Here is a 24,409-nt window from a genome sequence, read left to right on the forward strand (position 1 = left end):
ATTCAGAACGAGGTAGTTGCGGAGCAATTGCAGAATAATGCTGAGAATATTGATTCAGCATTACTAATTGAGCAGCCAAAACGTGCTCGTACAAAAGCACCAAGCAGGTGTAGTAGATGTGGTTCATTTGAGCATAACTGTAGAACCTGTACTTTGTAATACTGGTGTCGTTATTAGTATAGCTATAATATTGTAATTGCAATAAGTCGTCAAAGGCACATTGGACGGAAACTTGACCGGCTCGGTAGTGTGACCGGCTCGGTAGTAGGGTACGTTAAGTGTTCGTCCTCATTACATAAACTCTGGGCTCTAGCGAACGTTGTGTGATCGACACCTTGCGTGATGCTATCATCGGTTGGGAACTGAGGATTGGGAAACGCAAATTAGATTATGATGGTGATTGATTGATTGATGATCGCCCGCCGACCGCCCGTTATTCATGTGATAATTCTGACGGCTGCGCACATCTCGTCCGAGCAAGCGGGATCGTATAAGCTCGCATGGCAATCCCACCCTGTCGTGGCAGCTGCGGCAGCAATTCTACCCGCGGAGCCTGTCTTTGGCCTCCATCGACACACGTTCACGAAAAGCGCATCCTGTTTCCCTGACTTCGATCGCGCATGTGCTCGTTCAGTGCGGCCATATCGATACACGCACCACTCCGCGGGATGTCAAACTGTTAAGTGTGGGAACAATCAGGGGAAGTGTCGAAACCTCGACGACGAGGACTGCCCTGAAGGACATCGGGGCTGGTCGCTCGACAAATGAGGACCCGACGGGATGGCCGACGGCACGGCCACCACTTCCTCCACCAACAGTAACATAGCATAGTGACATTCAACAATCCGCCAAGCGAGCCGTGATCCTGGCATCGACGGCACAGCAAGCGCGCAATAGCATCCGCAACTAAATACTCGTTTTGCAAGGATCGGGATCCATATGCAAGTCAAGGCACACGCCCGAGAGAAAGGATGAGGATCACCTTCACCTGCAAATTTGTCGTCAGAGCGTGTAAGAGAACTGTTCCTGAAGTCTTTCCGCGCTTTCATAGTACTGTATGTGATGCAGTATGGCGGGAATGCTATTCTCCGAATGCGTCTCTTGCTATTGTACACATAGCGTGAGAAATGTTAACCATCACGGGCAGCCCGGAGCTGAAGCTTTCTGAAACTCCAACAGTATTACCAACGAAACAGCAGCCTCTGAAACCCTTGATCAAGATCAATTTTTGCCGTCAGCTCTGTATCTGACCGATACAGAACCTTGACTTTGAACATGTATCTCTGCTCTGGCATCATCCGTGACCATACCTAGGTACCTAAGTATACACGAAATTGCGAATGTGATGAACGCGCATTGAACAAGGGACGTTCTCAGCAACCTGATGTGCTTTTCTCATCCTCCACAGTGCCCGCCCACAGCGCACGATCAAATGCCGAGGATGTAGCGAACCCGACCTGCTCATTGGTCTAAATAGTCCTAGCTGTGCAGATCGCGCCAACCGCTGGCCTCTGCCATTGGAGAAAGCCAACGCAATAATGATATTATTGCACGAGCGGAAAGAAACGAAAGGATATTTCGCTAAGAAATACCTGCACTTTTCCTCCTTGCATCGCAGAGCAACTACGCCGCAATCGTGGTCATCATGATTCATCGTATCGTAGCGACGACATATCACAATCTCAACGTCTGCATGCTGCAGCAAGGCGCTGCAGCCCAGGCCTGTCGGTTTGCCATCAGACGGCCGCAGGAGTCCCACCAAATGATTATATCTCACCTATCAGCGGCCACAGTTCCATTCGCGCTCAGCCGTGCATCGCCCTAGCGGTATATGATTTATGACCACATGGATCTTGCACACGCATTTTCCGCCCGTCAGGTGAGAAGTCGGTCGTTATAGGCTCTCCATCTCCGGCTGCCGGGCCAGCACGTCGATGGCCTACAGGCTACGCCGTCCGGCAGGGAATGCCATTGGACGAGGACTGGTGGCTTGCTGTAGTCATCAATTGCTGTCATTACTGATATCGACCATGACGTTCAATGTGTGTCGCCTCATCAACTTAACTTCCCGGCAAGTTTTACTGTAGTATCGCCGGAAGCCGCTCGTTCGTGGACTAGCACCATATTCTTGGGCCATCGATTGAGAACAGCATCGGAACAACTGCCAGGATAGTGTCATAAGTCCATCACTTTTCCACCGATAGCCATCAGGAGACCGGTCGTTGTATGCATATGGCAGAGCCTGTACCTGGATCATTGCTGCGAATTCAATACCCAGGGCTATGCTGACACAAGTAAGCCGGAGAACACACCATCTGTTCTTGACCAAACGAGCAATCTTCACGCGTGAACCCTGTGCTACCGACACGGCGGTCGCTTATCATACCAGATTTAGAACGGCCTTCGTGTCAGAAACGCCACTCCAAGAGCAAATGCGAAGACTACAGTATTCAGGAATTGCTCTGGCCTTTGGAAAGACAGCCTACGAACAGCCACGGCTGAGCATCGAAGGAGAATCGTGACTGGTGCTTTCGTTATGGACCAGGAATTGTGGATATGAGGTATCGGTTGAGCAGCCGTGCTCAAGACGCGAAGGATTCGCTTGATCCATACCTCGGTGTAGCAAGTACCGGACGTTAAACCTTGCTTGTGAGTGCGTAATGGTCCGAATAGTTGCTGAAGAAGTCGGTGAGTGAAGTTGTGAAATATCGACCATTGGCTTACATGCATCTGCCATGTACGCGAGAGCTCGCTTCGAGCTTGAACTTATGCTTGACTGTCGGGAATCGATCGCTCTCGCGATGCACCTACGGTGGATGAGTAATAAGTCAGCCGGCCCTGGGGGTGTTCTAGCGACATTACCTAGGCGGGAAACCATGATGATACGAAATTGCTCACGGTTTACAATGCGTCGCGCCAGATGCTACACGGCTCAGAGCAGATCCTCCTGCTATTCAACAAGAAAACAAATCATGGACTAAGATCACGTCGGAAAGTTGAGCGTGTCGCGCCATGGTTTGATGGTCGACCAGCGGTCGTAGATCCACTGCACGTGGTCTGAAAGACCCGTGGGCTTCACGTAAACGATCTCAAGGGGTAGCCATGAATGGAAACATGACATAAGTAGCATTGGCGCTATGCTCGTCAACAAGACGAGGAAAATACGTGGGTGAAGGTTGGACAGTGGGATTTGCTGTGCTACGCTATGTTTGGCGTTTCGGCAGTCGAAAATTCGCGCAATTGCAAGTGTCCACAACGAAGACAATAGATTGCCAGTATCTTCAAGCATCGTCGCGAAAATCCCACACAACATGCAAGGCTTGTGGCGTTCAACTTTTCAATTGGTTAGCCTAGTCAAAGCATGTGCTGGCGAGGGTCTTGCGATAAACCCAATTCTATCAAAACTGTCTAGCAAGCCCTGAGCAACGAGTGGGCATCTTGGGCGTGTGACGCCAGGGAAGGATTCATCGTCTTGCGCGACATCGACTCTGCACCGTTGTGGCAACCTTGATGATCCCATTGGAAAATATTCATTATTAGAAGATGAATGCACCACGTAACTCCCTTGAAGTTGACAACACCCCCACACGTTCTGCCCAAAATCCCCCGAACCCATCGTTCGCTAGATCGACGGTGGGCCGAAGAATACCCACACGGGCGTACCAAAATTCTATACAGACAATCGATAACGCTGCGAATCACATCGTACACAAACATCATGGAATAGAAGGTCCGAGGTCCTGAAAGAAGCCAGACGGATATTCGGGAATTTTATCCGTCCATCCCGTGCATCGCATCTCCGAAAGCGCTGTCGTCCATCCCACCGCCGAAATCAATCATCCCACCATCGTCATCATTTCCGACGAGCTCGTCGAAATTGTCCGGCTCGTTCGTGGGTTTCCCGTCAAGCGTCGTGTTCGCGGGCGCGTGAGCTGTGCTGCTCTGGGTTGCGTTTGTAATTTGCGGTAGCTGTTGACTCGCAGGAACTCCTGCGGGAGGCATACCGCTCGTTGATTGTGCGTTGCTGCTGAATGGGGCCTCGGAATCACCCATGTCCATACTCATGTCGATGTCATCCAGTTCGGGAAGATCGAGGTCGTCGATGCCAACTGTTGCAGTGTTGAGAGAGTTGCCATTGTGGAGGACATTGCCATTGTTGACTAGGCCTGCATTAGAATTGTCTATAGGTTGTTGCCTTGTCTCAGTCGACGCTGTACTCGTTGTCGGGACTGCGGCCGGAGCGGAATTCTGTATAGTTTGCGAAGAGGTTGAAGGGTATGTTGATGTTGAAGCCGCACCTGCATTCGTCGAGCTATGCGTCGGGACGGCGGCTTGTGATCCAGTCGTCCCGTTCGCACGTATGTCTGTCGCCGACGCTACATCAGAGCTTGGCCTCCTGTCGCGCAGTCCTCCCCGCGCGATGAGCGTGGCATCATCGTACTTCTTGACCTTCACGCCGAGAAGGTCTTCAACGTCTTTTTGAATTTCTTCTACAGTGTGTTTGCTGGTCTGTTTCTCGACTTGCTCAAAGCGAAAGGTAGGAACGGCATTTGTGTGGCCTGACCATGTAGCCAACCGCAATTTCTGGTCTGCTTGAGCAAGGCTACTGAGAGATTTCCACGAGCGCAGTTTCTCTGCGTGTTCTGCCTTCATCTTCTCCAACTCTGCTTGGCCCTCCTGCAGGTGCTTGTCAACTCGTTGGCTGAATTCATCGACTTGCTCCTTCTTAAGGTTAGTGAACGCTTTCGCCTCTTCTGGTTTTGCAGGTCGTTTGTCATCCCGCTCAGACAAGTCTATGCTGGGCGGAGCTAGAATTCCATCGGTCAATTTCTTGAGTTCTCCCATCAATCCTAGTCCCAAATCGGGAGGAACGATTTGACTTGTTGCGTAGGGCGAGGAGAAAACCTCTTCTATCCAGCGGTGGTGCTGCATATATCTGGCCAGGCTGATGTCGCGTGGAGTGAGATGATCGAAGTAATCGCCGTATGAGGTGTTCTCCTCGTCTTCAATCGTGGCGCCCTGGTGCACCATCTCGACAACACCAGGGGCTGGATGTACTCCCGGGCCTTGTGTGCGCGGTCTCTTGTTTGGTGGACCACCCGCTTGCTGTGGAAATGGCGGCTGCTGGAATCGATTATTGGGAATTTGCATGGCGCCCATTTGATTTGCTGCATAAACGCCTTGCTGCATATTGGGTGCACCCGGCAAATTCACGCTCGGCCATTTTTCCCTGTCGTGCAGCATGAACTTCTCCTGCTCCAGACGGCCCTGGCTTTCCAACCACCGACGCTGAGATAGTATCTGGCCCACGTGCGGCATCATTGGGATTTGCGCAACACTGAGGAAGCGGCTAGGGTCGACGGGATGGTAGTGTACAATCCATAGCGAAGGATCCGGCATTTGAGCATTTAGGACGGGATTCTTTGCCACGATGTGATATCGCGTCCGCGCATGTTTGGTGACATGCTCGTGCCCGGGGATGTAGCCGAGCTGGTGCATTCGCAACTCAATGGTGTACCCGGCATATTCATGTCGATAAGTCGATTCGGGATCGGCCCAAACGTAGCCGTCGGATGGGTAGGCGTCCGCTTTATCTTGTGAGAGCCATTCAAGTCGGATACTGCCATCCTCGGGTGTTGAGACATACGACCAGTACATCGGCGCGACAGATTTGACGATGGACGGCGCATCGCGGAGGTAGAGGAATGCCTGTTCAAGCTGAAGTTGGTGTATCGTAGGATAGCGATGGACGGAAAGCAGATGTAGATGCGGTCGCAGCTGCGCAGCGACACGAGTCGAGGGATCGGACATGGTGGTTCCCGTGATGTTGGTCGTGGCGCGAGTCCAGCAAAGCACAATGTTGTCTCTTCAAGCGTCGAGTAATGCGACCATCTAGAGGACGCGTTTTGCGCGCGCGGCTTCAACAGCGGCTTCATGCCAAGCCGCGTTGATCGCCCAGCAGGGCTTGGTGCCTGAGGCATTCAACGGCGATGCGGTGATAAACCCAACCCTAAGGCTTGAGTTGCTATCGTTGCCCATGGTGCTCTCGAACACGACGATTTTCAAATCCCGCCATACATGTACTCTGTGATCGAATAACGTAGACTTATAGGTGTCGCCACGGCACTGGACATGATACATTTTCAGGTCATCTCACAATAACAAAGACACGGGATAAATACTATGATACGCATTCTCCATGTGTTCCGTCCGGCTTGATCGACGGCTTTGCAAAGGCAAACGGCACCAGCGTTGGCGTTGTCTGTCATTGCGTTTTTTCATACCTATTGTCTCAAGCTCATAAGTCAATACAATGGTGAACATGTTCCAGGCCTGACCATGCACTGGATGTTGACGACTGCGAGCCAACATCATTTGTGAGCTGCATCAGTGTATGTATCACGGTGACTTCATGGGTTGGTAGGGCTGAAAGCTGCCATTTCCGGCTGGTTCCCGTCAATCCGGCATGCCAAGCAATGTTTTCTTATGCATCTCATCACTGAGCTCTTCGTCATTCGTCACTCTGGAACTCAATTCAACACTCCAAACATTCAAACCTGACAACAACAACCTCACTTAACTACACACCCACTCAAGCTTACTCTGCTGAGAGCAACGATCATTATGTCGCGAGGAGGTTCAACCACTCTCTACGTGACTGGATTCGGTCAAGGGACCCGGGCGCGCGACCTAGCGTACGAGTTCGAGAGGTAAGTTCTTGTCGGCACAAATAATCCGAAGCTGCCGAGATACTGCCTGGGATAGCCACGCATCAATGAAGAACGTCATGCTAATAAGCATCAGATATGGCCGTCTCGTACGCTGCGATATTCCAGCTCCACGCACTGCGAGCAGCAGACTGTAAGTTCACCTCGTCGAGCTACCATGTACGTTGCTAATTGTCTGGCAGCTTTGCCTTTGTCGAATATGAAAATCGTCGTGACTCCGATGACGCCTACTACGAGATGCACAACAAGCGCATTGGGCGTGATGACGTCTTGAAGATTGAGGTGAGCGCTTTCATTCCTGTGACTGCAGTCGTTGACTTGAGCTGATCCGGAACAGTGGGCGAGAACACCTCCCTCAGCCAGCTGGCGATTCGACACAGGGCGCAACGGCGGCCGTCGCGGTGGCGAACGCTCACCCCGAGGAGGTGGTCGCTCGCGCAGCCCCGCACGTCGAAGCCGGTATGATGACGAGCGGGAACGCGACCGATACGATGATCGCGACCGTGGTGGCCGTGATCGCCGCGATCGCGATCGTTCTCGCAGTCCCGATGATCGTGAGCGCGATACAAAGGACCGTGAACGTGAAGACGAGCGTCCCCGCCGTGACGCCTCACCTCGCGATGCCGACCGAGAGCGCGAAAACGATGCTGACGCTGAACGCACTAACGGCGAGCCTCGCAAGGGTAAGCAAATGGTCCAATGCTCACACCAACGACCGTGTCGCTGACCTTTGATATACAGGCAACGATGAAGCTCCTCCAACACATGACGACCTTGATACGGCGGAGTAATGGATGGTCGGAATTCGCACAGACCTGCTCTCGACAGTGCTATCAATCCCCCGATCAATGCATCCCGCCGCAAGCCTGCGGTTGTGCTCCTCGAGTATCCAATCTTGTCCCCGCTGTGACAAGCGGTCGTCATGTCAGCAGCATCACGACCAAGTTCGAATGCGAAACTTGCATCCGAAATGACACCGAACATGAGAAAGGACTAAGATAATCTTTAACCACAGTATCGGTACAGACTCGATACGCACGATACGATACGATTCGAATCATCAAAACATCCCCGATCCGCTCCCTCGTTTCCGTCCCACGATGCGCCTCGAAATGAAGCCCGCTTCTCCACCCATTACCGTTTGTTCGTCAACCGATCCGAAGCCCGAATAAAATCGCAATTCGCCCTAGCCGATCACTCCATCCCCTTTCGCCCTCAGATAAGCCACTATACACCGTCGCAGCAGCACATTCTCCGAGATTTATCCCTCTAGATCGCTGATCGGGCGCGCTTCCCCGATCCGAAAATCATCTTCGACACGTACATGCTTCGCTCTCTCGCCCACAGAATATTCTTACCATGCGATATCACCTCGTTCGAAGGTCATGTCCGGCATGGCCTGCGAACGTGAGATGAGGTTGCACTCACAGTAGGTTTCACTAGTATACATCATGTAGGTGTTCAGTCATGCCCCTCTCCAGCGCCAAAGTCAACACTGTTGTTCAATACCGTAGTCGCCTGTAAACCGAACTTTTTCCCGTGCTCCTTGTCCATTATCTTTCTTGTATGGGAGAGCTTTCAACCCTGGTCAAAGACGGAACCGACATAGTGCGCGACAATCAATTTTCGATTATGTATTAAAAATAATCCGCATGGATAGCGCTACATCGTCTCCATGGCCCAGTCACTGGCACACAAAAAACGACAAATCGACTCCCAAACGCCTTCGCTATGCTCGTATACTCAACGCACCTTCAAATAATTCGGTGACGGACGAAGGACAGAAACGTCCATCACGGTCAACATCGACATCATCTGCGACGCCTGCCTCTCCGGGATTTTACCGCATGGTCTGAGGCATTGTGCATACCCCTTCCACGTCTCCTGTCCTCGAGGCATCATGTCGCTCTCTTCCATTTTGACATTAAAATATACATCTCCTTCTCGTCCTCCGACCCCACAACTCTATACCGTCCCTTCGTCGCCTCATACAAAACGATGCAGTCCGTCCGGTTTCTGCCGAATCAGTCGCGATTCACGATCCGCAGACTTCTTCGAGGATGCAACATGACACCGACGAATGTAGGTTCGTGCGCGGATAACAGATCCTCAACGCCGCTGTCCTGGCTATTCCTCCTCTTCACCGTTGTTGCCCCTGCCGTAGCGGGTAGAAGGCTGTGATAACCTCCAGGCGCGGTAGTCGTTGTCATCGCTGGCGCCAGATCATCACCGCTGTGGAAGCTGCCGATTTCGGAGTTGCGGCTCATAACGATGTTGGAGCCCGAGAGGCGGTGATGGGAGGGTGACTTTTCCGAGGAGGATTTGGCGAGGAAGCCGGCGCCAGCAGCCGCGGCGAGACCTTGTTGTTGGCTGTGTTGCTGCTGCTGGAGGAGCTCGGCGTGTTGCTTGTAGAGCTTCAATTGTTTCCTGTAGATGTAGGCACAGAAGGCGAGGTACGCGGCTAGTATGAGGAGAATGCCGGCGATGACACCAACGACGATGGCAGCGGTACGGGGAGTGTTGTTCGAGGGTGAAGCATTTGCGCCGTTCCCGGCTCCACTGACACCTGTTGCAATGGACCCATCAGGGTTTGTGACGGTGTAAGTGGTTGGTTTGCCGGTCGCGAGAGGACCTTCAGTTGCAGAAGCGACAGGCGCGGTGATGGTCGCGCCACCGAGTTTGTTACCACCAATGACAGCTATGACAGCATCTGGCACTTGATAGTTGTAGGATCCTTCCAGACCGCCCGGGTTTGTGGCATTGGCAACCTGTGCAGCTTGTTGATTAAATCTGAATGAGGGAAAGCTGATTAGTATAATCCCTGTCACAGAAAATGTGCTTGTTACGTGTCGACTTACGCATTATTAGATCCAGCATCTAGAGCGGTGTACTGGTTCATCCACTTCAAAGTGCTGAGGTCGAACACATAGACACCAGGACTATCACAGCTGAGTTCGTCGCCGACGTAACCACCGACCATGACCATTTGACCATTCCAGATATTGCAAGTCGCTCCGGCACGACCGTATGGGACGGACTGTCCGTCTTGGTCGACCTTGATCCAGGTGAAAGAAGGGATAGTCAAAATCCACATATCGTTGTATTGCACCTGCTGTCCGTAAGGAATCAAGTTCTGTCCTCCAAACATGTAGATGTTGTAGCTGCTTCCGTCGGCGGCAGCAGCAACGACGGCACATGGATTGACTCTAATGTTCGGAGTTGGTCCTGATGTCGATTGAGTATACCAGCTACTCTTGGCGATATCGTATACATTGATGCTGTTCATTTGAGTCTGTGTTATGACGTGTCAGTAAGGGAGATGCCTTCCTCGAAACGATCGCAGAGATTAATCCTTACAAAAGTCTGGTTGGTGCCACCGGCCAAGGCCAGCAGGATGCCTTGGTCGCCGAAACCGGGAACGTATAGCAAGAGGCCATCAGCGCGGTTGGTGAACCCTGCTTGCGACTGGAGACCACCAACGGTGATGTTTCGATAAGCTCCATCTGCGCCGGCCTTTTGACCACTAGCAAGAGAGGTAACCTGATCATTAGGGACGCCAGGAAATGTGTACTCGAGAAGAGATTGCAAGTAGACTCGAGCGATGGTCACCGACCAGCCCGGAGTCGTATAAGCATCAAGGTGACCACCAAAGTAAAAACCTCGTCCGAGCGAAGGGACGCTAACGCCAGCTCCCTCGGCAGCACGTTGTACTGGTGCATTGTTGCTCGGTGCGTTCACGCCGCCAGACGTCAGTGGGTTACTGTGTTGCTTCCATGATGCTGATGGGACATCGTATTGCCACAAGGCAAATGGCACTGGGGTGACGGTGCCGCGCGAGGGTTTCCATTCGAACTGCCCACCATAAAGGTACAGTGAATCGCGAGAGTGCCACAGGTAGCCCAATGCAACACTGGGCGGACCCGAAGGTTGTGGCAGACCCGTCAAGGCAGGCGAGGAAATTTGCCAGGTCTTGGTGAGATCCAGGCTGAGAAAGTTGTTGTTCCAGGTATCGGTCGTTTGTGATGGCTGTGTTGTAGCCTGACCTCCGTACAAATAAAGACTCCCGTTCACAATCGCGGCTGTTGATGAGCAGAGCCGATCAGCATCATTCCCGAAGCTTCGAAAGCCGTGGCTGTTAAGCATAGAGACCTACATTGTTGGGCCCATCTGAGGCAGACATTGGCGGGACTGCTAGCCCGACGTAGTAATGACGAGTCGCTGAGACTGTCGGATATCGAACGTTGATTGACGTCTGTCAACGGTCGGGATGCTCGGCCGTTGTCAAGGATGTGTGCAGCGCCGTTGCATAACGACACAACGAGCGCTGATGTGAGGCAGAGCGTCGCCAACAGGCCGGAGTTGTACATGGTCGTCGACGAACACTACAACGCCAGATTCCGCGACGGCGACGGCGACGGCGACGACGAGTAGATCGCGTGCAAAGAAAAACGAATGTATATGAGTCGGATGTCGAATGAGCAAAAAACTTTTGGAAGTGAAACACGAGCCCTGAGTTGCGTGGGAATGGTACAGGAGGGTAGCTTGGTACTGCGGATGCTCGTGTGGCAAGACGGCTTGCCTTGGGAAATGGTACAGGATAGTGCAAGAGCCAAACGTGCTTTCACCGGAATAGAGCTCGGGAGTGTCTCATGACCACATGGCAATGTTGACTTCCACTGGTACTGAAGGTTGGCACTGTAGGCGTATAGCGGCGAAACAATGAAAATCGGTCTGAATGTGTATGTGAGGTGGTCTGGTCGATTGAAGATGTGATTTACGATTATTAAGACGAGAGGAAGTTTGAATGGAGGTGTGAGAGGACGCCAGAGACCAGAGAGGGGCGATCGGAGGAGAATGCGCCCAACAAGACCGGAGCACGCGCTGTTGTTGGGAGGTGGTTGGTGGTTGGTGGTGTTGGTAGAAAGTGGGAGTACAGCAGCAGCAGAGAAGACAATGGTGACGATTGATGAACGAGGAGTGATGGGCGATGGTTCAGAAGCTGACGAGAGAGCTTAGCCACCGCAATGAACCACAGCCCGCATATGCAGAGGCGAACCTTGGAAGAAGGCGCTGGCGAATCAAAGTTGGTTTGCCGCTCGTCGCAGGCGTGGCAGGCAGACTGTGCGCGCGGCCAACCTTTCTCCCGCCTGCAGTAGCTATTTAGGTATGACTTCCTACGTCCAGCATCCCCATCCTTATGTTGGCCGACGGTAATAACAAATCATACACCGCGCACATGCACGCCCGCAGTACGAGTGCAGATCTGATTTGTACTTCAAGGACTTGGAGAAAATGGAACATTCGCATAATCATCGACCCCTCTCCCAAGCTGCAAAATTGATCGCGCGTGTTTCGATGATAAATTATGATGACGATGAAGGGGTAGATCATCGTGCATAAGCTGACCTGACCACGCACGGATCGCCATAACACTTCTCTGTTTCAAATCTCGAAATCTGTCATAATTCCAGGCCATGTCACATGCCTTATCTACCTTGTCATGGACATATGTATTACATGGGATTCTACATAGATCATAAACGGCTGTAGTAATCGTTCTATTAAGCATAGTAGAAGATCGAATGCCTAGGCGAATGGCACACGTTTCGTCTGTCTACAGATGCCTGTCGCTATTTGACGTCACAGGTTCTCGCTGAAAGCGGAAGGTGCGTGCGCGCAGGGGACTCCTGTGTGAATTTTGCCCTGTGAAACGAGGTTCGGTGAATCCAGCCACCACAACCTATTGCCGAGGGCATACAGTTGCACATTCATCTCCCTAACAACTATCGACTGTTTGTTCCTCCTTGCGTGCAGTGCTGAAAATGGCATGCTCAATTGCTGTTCGGTGTCGTCGTGAGAAGGGCATTGTAGCATCGCAACCACAATTCAATCGCTGCAAGTAGCAGCCCTCCCTCGTATCGACGGGCATTCCCGTGGCCAGGAATAGTTCTTACATACAGCCGGAGACGGGGACACCATCGATTTCTTTCTAGCGGCTGTAGACGTTTCATGAACCAACGGTTCTCTCTCGCGCGTCCCTGAGCGATGCCGTTCGAGATTCTTGCATCTTGAAAATTGACATCGCGAAGGCATTGTTACTCCTTGAAGATACTTCCATCTGAATCTCCTACACAGTGCACTGCATATGGAAAAAGACTTCTTTCGAGTCCTCGAAGATTCTCTCCAAATTTGTCGTGGCACATACTGTACGTACACACAGCTTTGATCTCATCAGGACCGCGAAACCCGCATCGGAATATTGTCCAGGGCACAAGATCATAGTTTCTGCGAAGGGGCTTCCGTTCTTCAGTACATGCTACTGCATCATCGCCAACTCGTGACGTCTTCAGGCATCGTCCAGCGCCTGTGCTTTGCGTATTCTTGCATGAGCCAGTGACTGCTGCATCGATTCATACTCGATGTATAATGCTTGTCGAAATCGACATCAGAAAAGTCTATCATTTTGACCTCCAGCTTCGATGAGTCCGTCACAATCAAGCCGTCATGCCGAGGGTCCATTTGGATAACCCCGAACTTTGAGATTGCTGTTGAGCAATGCTCGACTGCTCTGGCAAGCATAGGCAATTGGTCTCGATCGCATTCGTAAGCGACAAGGTCCTCGCCGGCAATAAATTCCAGTACGATTGTTGGAAGTTCATTAACTAGACAACATCCATATAGTATCGGTACAATAGTCCCTTGGATACTACGCATCCTTCTGTACGCCTCGACTTCTCGAGCGACAAGCCACTCTTCTTTGAAGCTTTTTAAGATGAGCTTTGTCGGCTTTGCTGAGGCAGAATTCTTGTCCAGCCTATCAAGTTGATCCTGTGCATGGTCCTGTGCATGAATCTCTTGCTCGATGCTGCTATTGAGACTTTCAACTTCAAGCGAGGATGTCGGCACCAAGTGGAGAAGGGAGACTATAGTGAAGTCTGTCTCGCGTAATAGTTGAATGTACCCTTGGACGACGCAAGAATGCAGCTCATGATCAATCGCGATTATGCTTACTGCCGCGCCCAGGTCGGTATCGCATTCGCCTTGGGTCGTTCTTCCGCCAGACGAGTCGAGAGAAGTGAGCATGATTGTCTCAAGTCGACGCTTACAGTTCGGTGATGAGAAGATGGTATTTCCTAGACATAAAGGTAAAAATGTCGCAGAAACATGTGAGCTTCCTACACATTTGTTCACTTCCTTGAAAGCACAGGCGCGAATTCCAGGCACCCGCGTTTGACAAGAGACGGTCTTGTACGACGTGCACATTCCAGGCGTGCTTTGCTGCAAATCCAATTTTACACACGCCGATAAACCAGCACGTCCTGACTTAATTTACATTGCCTTCATTATATAACTCCCGCAGAGGACATCGGAAAGGTCTCAAACATCGATTTCTCACACCAAAAGTATTGCAGCAAATCTAATCCTGACTTCGACCACTTTCATCAGGGTGGAATTTGACCTGGGTACCAGAAGAATCGTCGTCGCGCAGCTTTCGATCCCAGCACATGCGATATCACCAAGTCGAGACATCCTCAGGCATTTCCCAACCCATCAATTCAGCGTAGAGCGACATGAGTTCATAGCTGTTATTCTGATTGACGCTCGACGTGTAGAATGTGTCAAAATCGACGTGAGAGAAGTCGATCATCTTGACCGTCAATCCTGGAGAGTCCGTCACGAGGATGCCATCGAGTCTTGGATCCATTTGTGCGACTCCACATTCCGCAACCAGCCGTGCGCAACCTACGACAGCTCTAGCGAGTGCCGGAAGCCGCTGAATATCACTTTGATACGAATAGAGGTCGTTACCAGCAATGTATTCTAGTACAATCGTTGGCAGACCGTTGAGCATTCCAGTACCATAGAATTCTGGTACAGCAGTCCCTTGGATGTTGCTCATCTTTCTATATGCTTCGACTTCGATATCGTAAAACACTTCGTCTTTGAAGCTCTTGATAATGAGCTTCGTCGGCATTGTCGACGTTATGTCTTCCTTCATGTCATCATTGACAGCAAAATCGTGACGCGAGACGACAGAGACGACAGAGACTTCTGGCAAACCGTCATCGCTCTCGTCGCTATCGTTGGTGTCCAAGAACTTGAGTTGACTCTGTGGACGGGCTGTTCTCCCAGTACCACGGTGGAACTTTGCCATTTCGATCCTGGAAGCGGGCACAAGGTGTAGAAGCTTCACTATGCTGATCTCCGAATCACGCAACAGTTGAAGATGTCCTCTGATGACGCGTTGTCTCGCCTCATACGCGATCGTGAATGAAGTCGGCTTTGATGGTACGCTCCCGCCGCTGTCGGAGCTGTCCTGGGATAAGTCCATTGCTGTTGGATCCCAAATGACTGTTTTAGTGATGTCAAGTTGTAATTGTGTGCTTGCAACGAGTTTCAAGACCCAAGGGCATGGTGATACTCACAGGGGTCTCATTGAAAAGTCGTTTGGAGCAGACTGGAGGCGGAGTGCTACAGGCATATAAGTGTTGGCAATCGCCTGCCGGTCGCGAGCAAATGCGTTTGTGAAAAGGTGCGTTGCTCTGCTGGCCTCTTCTCCCGGCGCTTGTGCGAGATAAATCGTGTCATCATCCAAGCACGAAGGTTACACAAGCCTGATGCGCCACAATTTTCCGCTCACATACCTAGGTACATTTCAAGATCCCATTCCTTCTGGACTTCGGTGGATGGGTACGTGGAATGCACGCAGTTCTGTCGGTTCGATCTCAGAGCGTGCGGTTTAGAACTTCAGTGCGCGCCTCACACTCCTGTGAACCCAGCGTGCTGCCTTGATAATTTGAAAACTTCCCTCAGGCTTCAATATCTAGGTATGTAATCATTTTTGAACCGCCGACAGGGTTACACCCCCATCTCCACCGAATCAATTACGAGCACGGGCGGTAACGAAAGTGCATTTGAATGTCCTATCTGCAGTGGAGATGAGGTCCATATTGATGATTGCCTTGTAACCCGCGCACAATCATATTGGCGCGCTGATATACCTATGAGCATATGATTGTAGAGCTGCAACAGCCATGGCGGGTTCCCATCCACACGTTGAGAGACAACGCGTCAATCGCAAATTCGTGGTCCACGTATCTCGTGGTTGAGGCCGTCGCACACCATGCGATACATGGCTTCACGAACTTGCATGCCATTGCTGCCTCCTACCGCTATGACTACTACGTTCGGCGCTTCGTTGAGGTCGAGGCTCTTCCAGCGTATGAGAACAAGATGATCAGCATCGTAGCAGAAGACCCGAGGTACACGGTAATGAAAAGCATAACTGCACCATTGTTAGATAGGGCAGATGACAACTCGTGGTCTGGACTGGGCTTACCCCTTCAGCTCCTGCATAAGATGGACAGTAGGGCCAGTCAAGGTATTGAAATCTCCGCCGGCCCATTGTCGATTATTGATTATTCGCGGTCCTTTCATATCGCCAATACAGAGCCAACGCGTCGGATTGGTCGCATCTGAGCCTATCGTTCTGAAGAGCCAATCAATAACCCCGTTGTTCCTAGCGCCTTCAGGCGGAGGGCCGGAATGAGGGTGCTTATTTGCGAAATGTACAAAGGGAGAATCGTGGAAAGCGTTCTTGAGCGGCGCAACGATGTTTTCCGCGAAACTTATCTCCACCATCCCCTCTGAAATACACCATTGTTGATGATCTTCGTAGTCAACTTGTTTGGTGAGACGATTGACATCCGCAGCTGCGAGAGGTTCTTCGAAGAATTGGTTAAGCGAGGTGCAGACCGTCCACGACCTGATCGCAAATTTTTGTTGTCGCGTCGCCCATTCCTTCTCGGTCATGCCTGGGTGCCCGGCGCTATACCTCGGATGCGAGTTAGGGGGGACTCGTCGCTGCAAGAACTGGCTCAATGCCATCGGCGCCATGATGAAAGTAAGACGAGCTGTCGAGAACAGGTATGTCTCTGGACGGAAAACAAAATCCTCCGTACGGGTTGAGCTGCTCATATTTATTTGTTTCAATGACAGCCATCGAGCAAGTCCGATCATCAATGCCCCAGGACATCCCCGTTCGACCACACTGCATCCACCAGGACTCACGGACATGCACTGTACGCACAAGGTCCGTGGAGTCCGAATAGGTGAATTATCAAACCAAGCAGGAATCTAGCCGGCCTTTTGAGAATGTGATAGTGATTTATCAGGGAGCCTTGCAGAAGCGTGAGCTTGTGTAGCGTGAATAGCACGTTCTAGTGCGATGAACCCGGTCTCTATCTCATGCATCGACGAATGTAGATTCATGTTGGATGCAATCTGCAGCATCCGTCACACAAAGACTTCCCAAAAGCCATCAGCGTCGATATGTTCATGACGAGTCGTCCAGCGCACATCATGGGTGGGTCCAATCATTGATGCAAGGGCTTTTCAAGCCCGGCACGTACACAAGTGTCGTGGCGATACCGTCCACGTCTTCGACCAGGGCCCATACGCAACCTTGCAAGCGGCTTTCCGGAAAATCACTAGGAGTGATCGCTGGCGACGAGCTTGGAAGTATGATGCCCCGAACTGGAGTGATTGGTCGTGGCAACATGTATATGCCGAGCTACCGGCAAGCGGCTTCCTCGTTTACTTCGCATGATACATGGCGAGTCCTTTGTTGGAGATCTCGTCTTTGATATGCGGCCACCTTGCTTGCAGCTGCGGTAGAACTTGTTCATGTGATCGGCCCGACTTGTGGTTTCTATGATCAAGCTCCTTGACCGGATTGAGAGGCAAAAGATCAGCGGTTAGAACATCGGTGCTTGCTCCGAGAAGTAGACTGATCGTTCTTGGAACCTAGCTGTTTGGTTGTTGTGAAGAGAGTGGAATGCCAAGCCTGCGGGTTACACAACGTCGAACCGCCCTGTCGCCTGGGATACGCGTGATGGCCTTGCATCACGATAATGACCTATTATCCAGAAGCGCCCGCGCCCTCGACGCTCGAATAGCTGTTGAACTCGCTCGACTCATACTGCCATGGTCTAAGTCCAACGTGCATGGCAGAATCCACCTCGATCGATGATTCCAGCCACCCATGTTGGTGACGAGATGCATGCGCGAGGGGCACATTCCAGTAACCTTTGCCACCTTTGCAACGTTGCACACAGGGGACTACAGCATCCACACAGCTGACCCGTGATGAAATGTAATGTTGACTCCCAAGTCGCCTCGACACACCACGAATAGTAACTGACCATACAGTGGGTGCCCTCATACCACCAGGTCGTGAAGGCGTAAATATCGCACTGGCCCCACATGCACGAACATCTGCATCAAAAAATGTTCATTGTGCCATGTTTGCATAGTATTACGATCGCGCGAACGGCCGCATTTGACCCATAAAGGCCTCGAAACCAATGAGGCGTTCTTGTTCCGAACTATTGCTTTTTGTAACATGCAATGCTCAATAATCCTTGGCGTTTATAGACCATGACCAGCCCATGAGCTCGGCATATCGTCTAATGAGGAAATTGCTGCCCCCTTTGCTCATCCCAATGGCGAAACTCTTGTCAAACTCGACGTGAGAGAAATCAATCATCTTGATAGTCAACCATGGAGTCGGAGGCCGGACCACAATTACACCGTCTAGCCTGGGATCCCATTGAACAACTCCACATTTCGCGATGGCTACCGAGCAGTTCTCGACTGCTCTAGCGAGTTTTGGCAGGTTCTCCAGAGTGGTCTGATACGTGCAGAGGTCATACCCGACGATATACTCTAGCACAATAGAAGGGAGTCCGTCAACTTCGCCGGGCCCATAAAAGTCTGGCACAATGGTCCCTTGGATGCTGCGCATCCTCCTGTACGCCTCGACCTCGTCGGAAAACACCTGAACGTCTTTGAAGCTCTTGACAATGACTTTTGTCACCGATGTGGTTGTTTTGTGAAGGTTACCGGGCTGTTCATGCGCATCGCTGTCATACCCAGTGACCCCCCTGAATCTTGCAATTTGGTTCGAGGAAGCATGATCCAAATGCAAAAGAGCAACCACAGTGTTGCTCGTTTCGCGTAAGAGCTGGAAATTTCCACAAATAGTGCAAGATATCTCCTCGAACTTGATCGGGATCGTGATTGTCTGTGCTGACACAGGCTCGCCGCTGTCATGGCCGTGTTGGGACGGGTCCATTGCGGCTGGAAGCATGGCGGCCGATGAGGTGGAAGGATTGGAAGACCTATCTTTAAGGGCTTGAAATGCATGTTACACAACATTGAGCCGACATGATCACTTCGTTACACCCAGGCTGCAGCGACCCCGTGAAACGCGACTAGAGCAGCGCTTGAAAGGCCAGGCACAATAAGAACGCAAAAATCAGTGAGAACTTCGTGACGAACCATGACGGAGACTCGCGTTCGAATCGATCGAAGTTACCCTCTTCATGAGCGTACAAGATCAGGCGTATGAGGACGAAGGCCAACAAGGCCTCCAGGTACAAGACGGTGGTCGGATTCCAGAAGGCGGATTGTCTTATCGGTTGGCGCAGTCTCTCGATGTCCATAGCGGGTATTGTGGTGTTGGCGCTGGTGGGAGAATTGAAAGGACTAGCATCACCGATGTCCCCATGATCAAGGTTGCTCGAATGTATGCGTGATCCAACTCCAGATCATCGTCCGTGTGGACTTCTCCGGAGCTGGGGAACAATATTGTGGTTATCCGTGAAGAACAGAGTGCGCAGATTAGTCATGGATAGCCTGAGGCACACATAGATCTCGCTGCATCCTCCCGGGGTTCATCTTGTGCTCTGTACAGGCATGTCACTGGTAGGCCAGCCGCAGCAGCAGAATGTAAAGGTGCAGGTGTGTCCGTCCATACAGTACCTACCACTACTAGGCAGGAGGTATACAGTATCGGAATGATGACAACGTGTAGCGAGCAGGATCAGGATCAGGGCGACCGTGGAAGGTGGCTGAGTGACGGAGGTGCTCAGTCGCACATCGGGTGGGACGTAAGTGTCCCAAGTGGCATTGTCATGATACGAGAAAATGCTCCAGGAAGAATCATCCATTCTCCTGACACTGGTGCGTTTATCATTGATGAAGCGGGGCACGGCACTCCATCATAAAGTTGATGTCACGCAGCGTTGGAGGGGGGGAATTGATGAGCCTGCCAACTGCCACTGCCTGCCCACCTGCCTGAGTTACAGTAGGTAGTTATTACTTCAGTGTGTATCTGTACTCCAGGGCTGTGATGATAACAACAACACCTTTCGCACCTGCCGCCTCGTCCAGTAGACATCGATTGCTACGTCTTTTGATCTATTATTACCTACGTACCTAGGTAGGTATTGACGATCTCGCCTATCGCCTCGGTAAGAGGGCATTGTCCAAAGGGAGCTCGACCGGGAAACGCCGATGATCCCTGAAGTGGTCGCCACGAGCCCTGGAGGTCATGATTGTTGTTCATCACCACCACCTAAACACCTAAATCACTACCACCTGGGCACATAACCACTGCCACCTGGGCGCACCTGCGGAATGCAAATTTCGGCCCTCGCCTCTTCACTTTGTGGCTGTGCAAGTCCGTCGTCACACGCCGCCGCAATGATCATCACTCCATCATAGTGCTGTACGCCTGGGCTGTACACTCACTCCTAGGCTGCTTGGGAGCGGCATACAGTGAACAAACCACAGCTGTCAGATTGATGCGGGCGACTTTGCTGACGAAACAGATCAACACATGCCCGCCCGTGTTGTACTTGTGTTGCCTACGTAGATCACTCCATGTATATATGCTGAGATACATTTCTCCGTCTTCTCACCTACCTCCGCGTATTCATATCTCCTCGTCGCATAGCTCTCACCACTTCTATCCTCATCTCTCGTACGGCTCCCTACAGTCGACGCGCGCCAAACCGACTCCCTTCACACAGCACATCCTCACAACAGAAGTTCCTCAATATGTCGCAATACGGAGGTCCTGGCGGTAACTACCCACAACAGTCGCAATACGGCGGCAACCAAGGCTACAATGATCAGTACCAGCAGTCGCAGTACGGCGGCAACCAAGGTCAAAACCAGCCACAATACAATACACATGGTGGCCCTCAAGGCTACAGCCAATCCGGCTACGGCGGCGAACAACGACCAGGTGAAGCACAGGGCTACTATGGACACAACCAGCCCCACGATCAGCACAACCAAGGCTACCAGCAGCATAATCAGTACGGCCAGCCACCTCAGCAGTATGGCCAACAGCAACAACAATACGGTGGCGAGCAATCACGATATGGTGGTCCGCCCTCGCAGCAGGGATATCCACCATACGGCCAAAACCAAGGCAATAATTCCTACCACAACCAGCCAAGCAATGCTCATCCTCCCGTCGGCGGGCCCTACCCACCTGGTGCTGGACTCAACCCCGCCGAAGGGGATCGCGGTCTTCTAGGAGCCATGGCAGGCGGTGCAGCGGGCGCCTTCGGTGGGCATAAGATGGGTGGCCACGGCATCATCGGCGGTATCGGAGGCGCCATTGCGGGGTCCCTGCTCGAAGATGCTGCGAAGAAGCACTCGAGTGGATCGAAGCCGGAGAAGAAAGACAAAAAGGAAAAGAAGGAGAAGAAGGAAAAGAAGCACCGTGACCACCATTCCCGACGGGGCTCTTCTAGCTCCGACAGCAGTGATTCGTCGGACGACGACCGCCGTCACCATCATCACCACTAGTAAGCCTGACACAAGTTTTACTTCTTGGAAAAGTCATTTCAACGGCCTGCGTTTCCTTTCTCTCTCTCTCTCTCTCTCTCTCATGTACCACGATTCTCTTGGTGAAAAGCTCTATAGAAAATCCATGAAACCGCGATTCTCCCCTACATTAATTCATTCGTTCCCCGACAAGTCCTTCTGATTCCTGTTCTCTCGTCTCACCAATCACTCAACAGCGAACCTCCCGCCGGCAACTTCCACGCGAGCTCCCAACACGTCCGCCTCGAAGGCCATAGCACCTTAGTCGCCGACTGCGCCGACGTCCAGGGCCAGTGGCGCTACTCGACGCTCGATCTGAACGACTGCTTCACCAACTCCAACGGCCACCTGTACTGGGCCCGCGGCGGGAATTTCGCCGCCAGTGCCCGGGAGATCCGCATTGTCGACGGCGGTGAATACATCGAGGCGGAACTGAATGATGGAAGGGGCGGATGGGTTCGTAATCGCGCGTGGTTGAATGAGCGGATTACCAATGACAATGGACGGCTGGAGTTGGTGGGATAGATTAGGATTGACATCTGGCATGTTTTCTCCGCCTTCAAGGAAATTTCGCTATATAATCGAATGATCGACTCGTATATGACAAAAAAAAGGATTGCACTGAGGAACAAACCTGAGAGCTGTCGGGGTTCCACCTCAAAGCTTCGCCTTGTTCTCCTCAGCCGCTTCCTCTGCCTTCACGCGGTCCTTGAGCACTCGTCGTAGGATCTTGCCGGTCCCGCTCTTGGGAATCTCCGGGATAAATCGGATGCCGCCTCGCAGCTTCTTGTGGTCGGCGACCTGTTCGCTCAACCACTTGGTGATAGCATCCGCATCCCGCTTCGCCTCTTCGCCAGCGGGGAACCCGGTCTCGGTATCGCCGGCCTTGCCGCCCAGGCGCGCGTGCACGATGTATGCCCGGGGCATCTCGGTGTGGTTGCGGCGGTCCTGGACGCCGATGACGGCGACGTCGTTGATGAGCGGGTGCGCCATCAATTTGCCTTCGAGCTCGGCGGGTGCGACCTGGAAACCCTTGTACTTGATCAATTCCTTGACGCGGTCGGTGATGAAGAAGTTGTGTGCGGTATCCAGACGGCCCACGTCGCCGGTCTTGAAATATGTCACACCATCGACGACCGTCAGACAGTCAGCCGTCGCCGCGTCGTTCTTCCAGTAGCCCTGGAAGATGTTCGGTCCGGACACCCACAGCTCTCCAGGCTGGTCCGGAGGTAGTTCCTTGCCCTCGGGGGACATGAACTTGGCGACCATGTTGGGCACCAGGACACCGACGCTACCGATGGACGACTCCCACTCCTCCCAGCGTTGTACGTGTGTGCCCGGAGAGCATTCAGACAGGCCATAGGCTTGTGTCACGCGAATGTTGAGGCGCTGCTTGATCTGTTTGATGAGATCGTCTGTCAAGGGTGCTGCACCAGAAGTGAGCATACGGATGCTGGAAAGATCGTATTGCGAGACGATCTCATCGCGAGCGAGGCGCACAAGAATCGGAGGCGCCACGTTGATAAAGGTGATCTTGTGCTTCTGAATTGTGGACAGGAAACCTTTCAACTCAAAGCCAGGCATCACGATGAGCTCGATTCCTCGGTGAAGGACCTGATGGAGGAGCATCGTCAGACCGTAGATGTGGAAGAAGGGGAGCACTCCAAGGAGCTTGTCCTTGGACGTGAGCTCCTTCCCGGTGGCACTACCAGCGATTTGACACAAGTTGGCAACAATGTTACGATGGTTCAGACGGACACCCTTCGGTAAGCCAGTGGTGCCGGACGAGTACACCAAGAATGCGAGATCATTGTCAGGATGCATCTTGCGTCGACGGTACCGCAGAGCACCCGAGGTTTTGCGGATATTGCTCCAGTGCTTGACTCTGTGCGTGTCATCTCGCGCTTCCCCGAGGAGGATAATTCTGTCCTCGGGGATGTTGGCCTTCTTGGCAGCAGCCAGCGCATTTTTCAGAAAGGCTTTCGTAGTGACAATGGCTTTGCTCTCGCTGTTTTCCAATTGGAAAGCAAGCTCCGCAGCCGAGTACGTTGGGTTCGCCGGTGAGACAATTCCACCAGCGAAGAACGTTCCGAAGACGATGGGCGCGACATCGATGTCATTCGGTGCATAGATGTTCAGCACGTCACCCCGTTGCCAGTCCCACAGGTTGCATAGACCTTCACCGAACGCTGTCGCGGCTTGCTTGACGTCCTTGAAGGTGTAGTGCCTGTCGGAGTTGAAGGATCGATAGATTACTGCGCAGATCAGTCGATGCCCGTAGACCTCTAAGCGACTGGTCTCGCTTACCTTGATCATCCGAAAAGTCTCGGTCTTTGCGATCGAAGATGAAGGCCCATAGATCCAAATCTGGAATAACGACATCTGGGTAAGGAGAATTGACCGGCATGATTCCCCCAATTGCAAAAGCTGAGAAGAGAGATTGAAGATTGGGCTCTGACTTCGCTAAAGCACCTTGAAAGCCTCGAGCTGGATGGATTACTGTACGAGTACGCTTCGTCGCAAAGGACAAGGCAGAGCTACGCTATGCAAGACTCTGAAAGGAATATGAAGCTATCTGGACACTGACTCGCTTATTGCCGGAAACCCCGTGTGGGGAAGAGACAGATCAGACAGACACAGAGACCACCACCTGGACGCGGCTCGGCTGCACACTACGGTAGACCGACACCACCCAGCCACCAGTTTCTCTCCACACCTGCATCACTGCTCACCTCCAGGGCTCCATGGCTCCATGGCTCCAGGGCTAGAAAGCAGAACGAGGAAACGAGGATATAATATAGTGTACCGTAACAGATCAACATCACGACCTTCCAAGGTTGGGACTAATGACAAACAAGCCAGGACAGATCCAAATATAGAAATCCTGAAGTTCAAGTTGAACTCTCATCACACACCCAGAACACCCCAACCATGGGGAGTCCTCGACACGATGAGTCCATGTCGCCGACGATGGTGATAGGCGAAAAAAAGATCAC

At 52.1% G+C, this 24,409-nt stretch overlaps 12 protein-coding genes across 12 annotated transcripts; 4 read left to right on the forward strand and 8 right to left on the reverse strand.

Annotated features, from left to right (window-relative positions):
* Nucleotides 1-352: 352 nt before the first annotated feature.
* K489DRAFT_36479 (uncharacterized protein) lies at nt 353-827 on the forward strand. Its single transcript, XM_033602703.1, has one exon. The coding sequence runs from the start codon at nt 412-414 to the stop codon at nt 766-768; it is 357 nt and encodes a 118-aa protein (XP_033457599.1). The 5' UTR covers nt 353-411; the 3' UTR covers nt 769-827.
* A 1,918-nt stretch (nt 828-2,745) lies between these two features.
* Nucleotides 2,746-3,428, reverse strand: K489DRAFT_36495 (uncharacterized protein). The gene is made up of 2 exons (XM_033602710.1): nt 2,863-3,428; nt 2,746-2,807 (listed from the first exon to the last, which is right to left on the reverse strand). Exon 1 carries the CDS (start codon nt 3,311-3,313, stop codon nt 2,984-2,986), a length of 330 nt encoding a protein of 109 aa, XP_033457600.1. The 5' UTR covers nt 3,314-3,428; the 3' UTR covers nt 2,746-2,807; nt 2,863-2,983.
* Nucleotides 3,429-4,392: 964 nt separating this feature from the next.
* K489DRAFT_323388 (DUF1750-domain-containing protein) lies at nt 4,393-5,811 on the reverse strand (the record flags this gene model as incomplete). The annotated part of the gene is made up of 1 exon (XM_033601693.1): nt 4,393-5,811. A coding segment is annotated over one exon (1,419 nt), but the record flags the coding sequence as incomplete, so codon positions are not given.
* Nucleotides 5,812-6,624: 813 nt separating this feature from the next.
* Nucleotides 6,625-7,519, forward strand: K489DRAFT_411810 (uncharacterized protein; the record flags this gene model as incomplete). Its single annotated transcript, XM_033607854.1, has 5 exons — nt 6,625-6,710; nt 6,805-6,861; nt 6,911-7,010; nt 7,066-7,411; nt 7,470-7,519. The coding sequence occupies 5 exons, from the start codon at nt 6,625-6,627 to the stop codon at nt 7,517-7,519; spliced, it is 639 nt and encodes a 212-aa protein (XP_033457602.1).
* Nucleotides 7,520-8,752: 1,233 nt separating this feature from the next.
* On the reverse strand, nt 8,753-10,933 carry K489DRAFT_292224 (uncharacterized protein; the record flags this gene model as incomplete). The annotated part of the gene is made up of 4 exons (XM_033600213.1): nt 8,753-9,518; nt 9,587-10,020; nt 10,086-10,807; nt 10,882-10,933. Coding segments are annotated over 4 exons (1,974 nt in total), but the record flags the coding sequence as incomplete, so codon positions are not given.
* Nucleotides 10,934-13,052: 2,119 nt separating this feature from the next.
* On the reverse strand, nt 13,053-13,991 carry K489DRAFT_372349 (uncharacterized protein; the record flags this gene model as incomplete). Its single annotated transcript, XM_033603328.1, has 1 exon — nt 13,053-13,991. The coding sequence occupies one exon, from the start codon at nt 13,989-13,991 to the stop codon at nt 13,053-13,055; it is 939 nt and encodes a 312-aa protein (XP_033457604.1).
* A 250-nt stretch (nt 13,992-14,241) lies between these two features.
* On the reverse strand, nt 14,242-15,060 carry K489DRAFT_411812 (uncharacterized protein; the record flags this gene model as incomplete). The annotated part of the gene is made up of 1 exon (XM_033607855.1): nt 14,242-15,060. The coding sequence occupies one exon, from the start codon at nt 15,058-15,060 to the stop codon at nt 14,242-14,244; it is 819 nt and encodes a 272-aa protein (XP_033457605.1).
* A 740-nt stretch (nt 15,061-15,800) lies between these two features.
* Nucleotides 15,801-16,625, reverse strand: K489DRAFT_411813 (uncharacterized protein; the record flags this gene model as incomplete). The annotated part of the gene is made up of 2 exons (XM_033607856.1): nt 15,801-16,014; nt 16,069-16,625. The coding sequence occupies 2 exons, from the start codon at nt 16,623-16,625 to the stop codon at nt 15,801-15,803; spliced, it is 771 nt and encodes a 256-aa protein (XP_033457606.1).
* Nucleotides 16,626-18,141: 1,516 nt separating this feature from the next.
* Nucleotides 18,142-18,879, reverse strand: K489DRAFT_372351 (uncharacterized protein; the record flags this gene model as incomplete). Its single annotated transcript, XM_033603329.1, has 1 exon — nt 18,142-18,879. One exon carries the CDS (start codon nt 18,877-18,879, stop codon nt 18,142-18,144), a length of 738 nt encoding a protein of 245 aa, XP_033457607.1.
* Nucleotides 18,880-19,114: 235 nt separating this feature from the next.
* Nucleotides 19,115-20,091, forward strand: K489DRAFT_372352 (uncharacterized protein; the record flags this gene model as incomplete). The annotated part of the gene is made up of 5 exons (XM_033603330.1): nt 19,115-19,317; nt 19,339-19,403; nt 19,486-19,532; nt 19,571-19,681; nt 20,014-20,091. 5 exons carry the CDS (start codon nt 19,115-19,117, stop codon nt 20,089-20,091), a joined length of 504 nt encoding a protein of 167 aa, XP_033457608.1.
* Nucleotides 20,092-20,302: 211 nt separating this feature from the next.
* On the forward strand, nt 20,303-22,004 carry K489DRAFT_36696 (CNVH-domain-containing protein). The gene is made up of 3 exons (XM_033602821.1): nt 20,303-20,697; nt 20,743-21,394; nt 21,611-22,004. Exons 1-3 carry the CDS (start codon nt 20,634-20,636, stop codon nt 21,936-21,938), a joined length of 1,044 nt encoding a protein of 347 aa, XP_033457609.1. The 5' UTR covers nt 20,303-20,633; the 3' UTR covers nt 21,939-22,004.
* A 66-nt stretch (nt 22,005-22,070) lies between these two features.
* On the reverse strand, nt 22,071-23,820 carry K489DRAFT_323557 (4-coumarate-CoA ligase; the record flags this gene model as incomplete). Its single annotated transcript, XM_033601705.1, has 2 exons — nt 22,071-23,668; nt 23,721-23,820. 2 exons carry the CDS (start codon nt 23,818-23,820, stop codon nt 22,071-22,073), a joined length of 1,698 nt encoding a protein of 565 aa, XP_033457610.1.
* Between the last annotated feature and the right edge of the window lie 589 nt (nt 23,821-24,409).

The sequence above is a fragment of the Dissoconium aciculare genome (assembly GCF_010015565.1).
Source record: "Dissoconium aciculare CBS 342.82 unplaced genomic scaffold K489scaffold_10, whole genome shotgun sequence".
Lineage (NCBI taxonomy): Eukaryota > Fungi > Ascomycota > Dothideomycetes > Mycosphaerellales > Dissoconiaceae > Dissoconium > Dissoconium aciculare.

Bases quoted from the DNA above. Each gene is read 5' to 3' on its own strand.
- K489DRAFT_36696 (XM_033602821.1), top strand. From the start codon at position 20,634: ATGTCGCAATACGGAGGTCCTGGCGGTAACTACCCACAACAGTCGCAA. The intron at 20,698-20,742 runs GCTACAATGATC...GCGGCAACCAAG, and splicing joins GCAATACGGCGGCAACCAAG to GTCAAAACCAGCCACAATAC. The intron at 21,395-21,610 runs GTAAGCCTGACA...ATCACTCAACAG, and splicing joins CGTCACCATCATCACCACTA to CGAACCTCCCGCCGGCAACT.
- K489DRAFT_36479 (XM_033602703.1), top strand. From the start codon at position 412: ATGATCGCCCGCCGACCGCCCGTTATTCATGTGATAATTCTGACGGCT.
- K489DRAFT_36495 (XM_033602710.1), bottom strand. From the start codon at position 3,313: ATGTTGTGTGGGATTTTCGCGACGATGCTTGAAGATACTGGCAATCTA.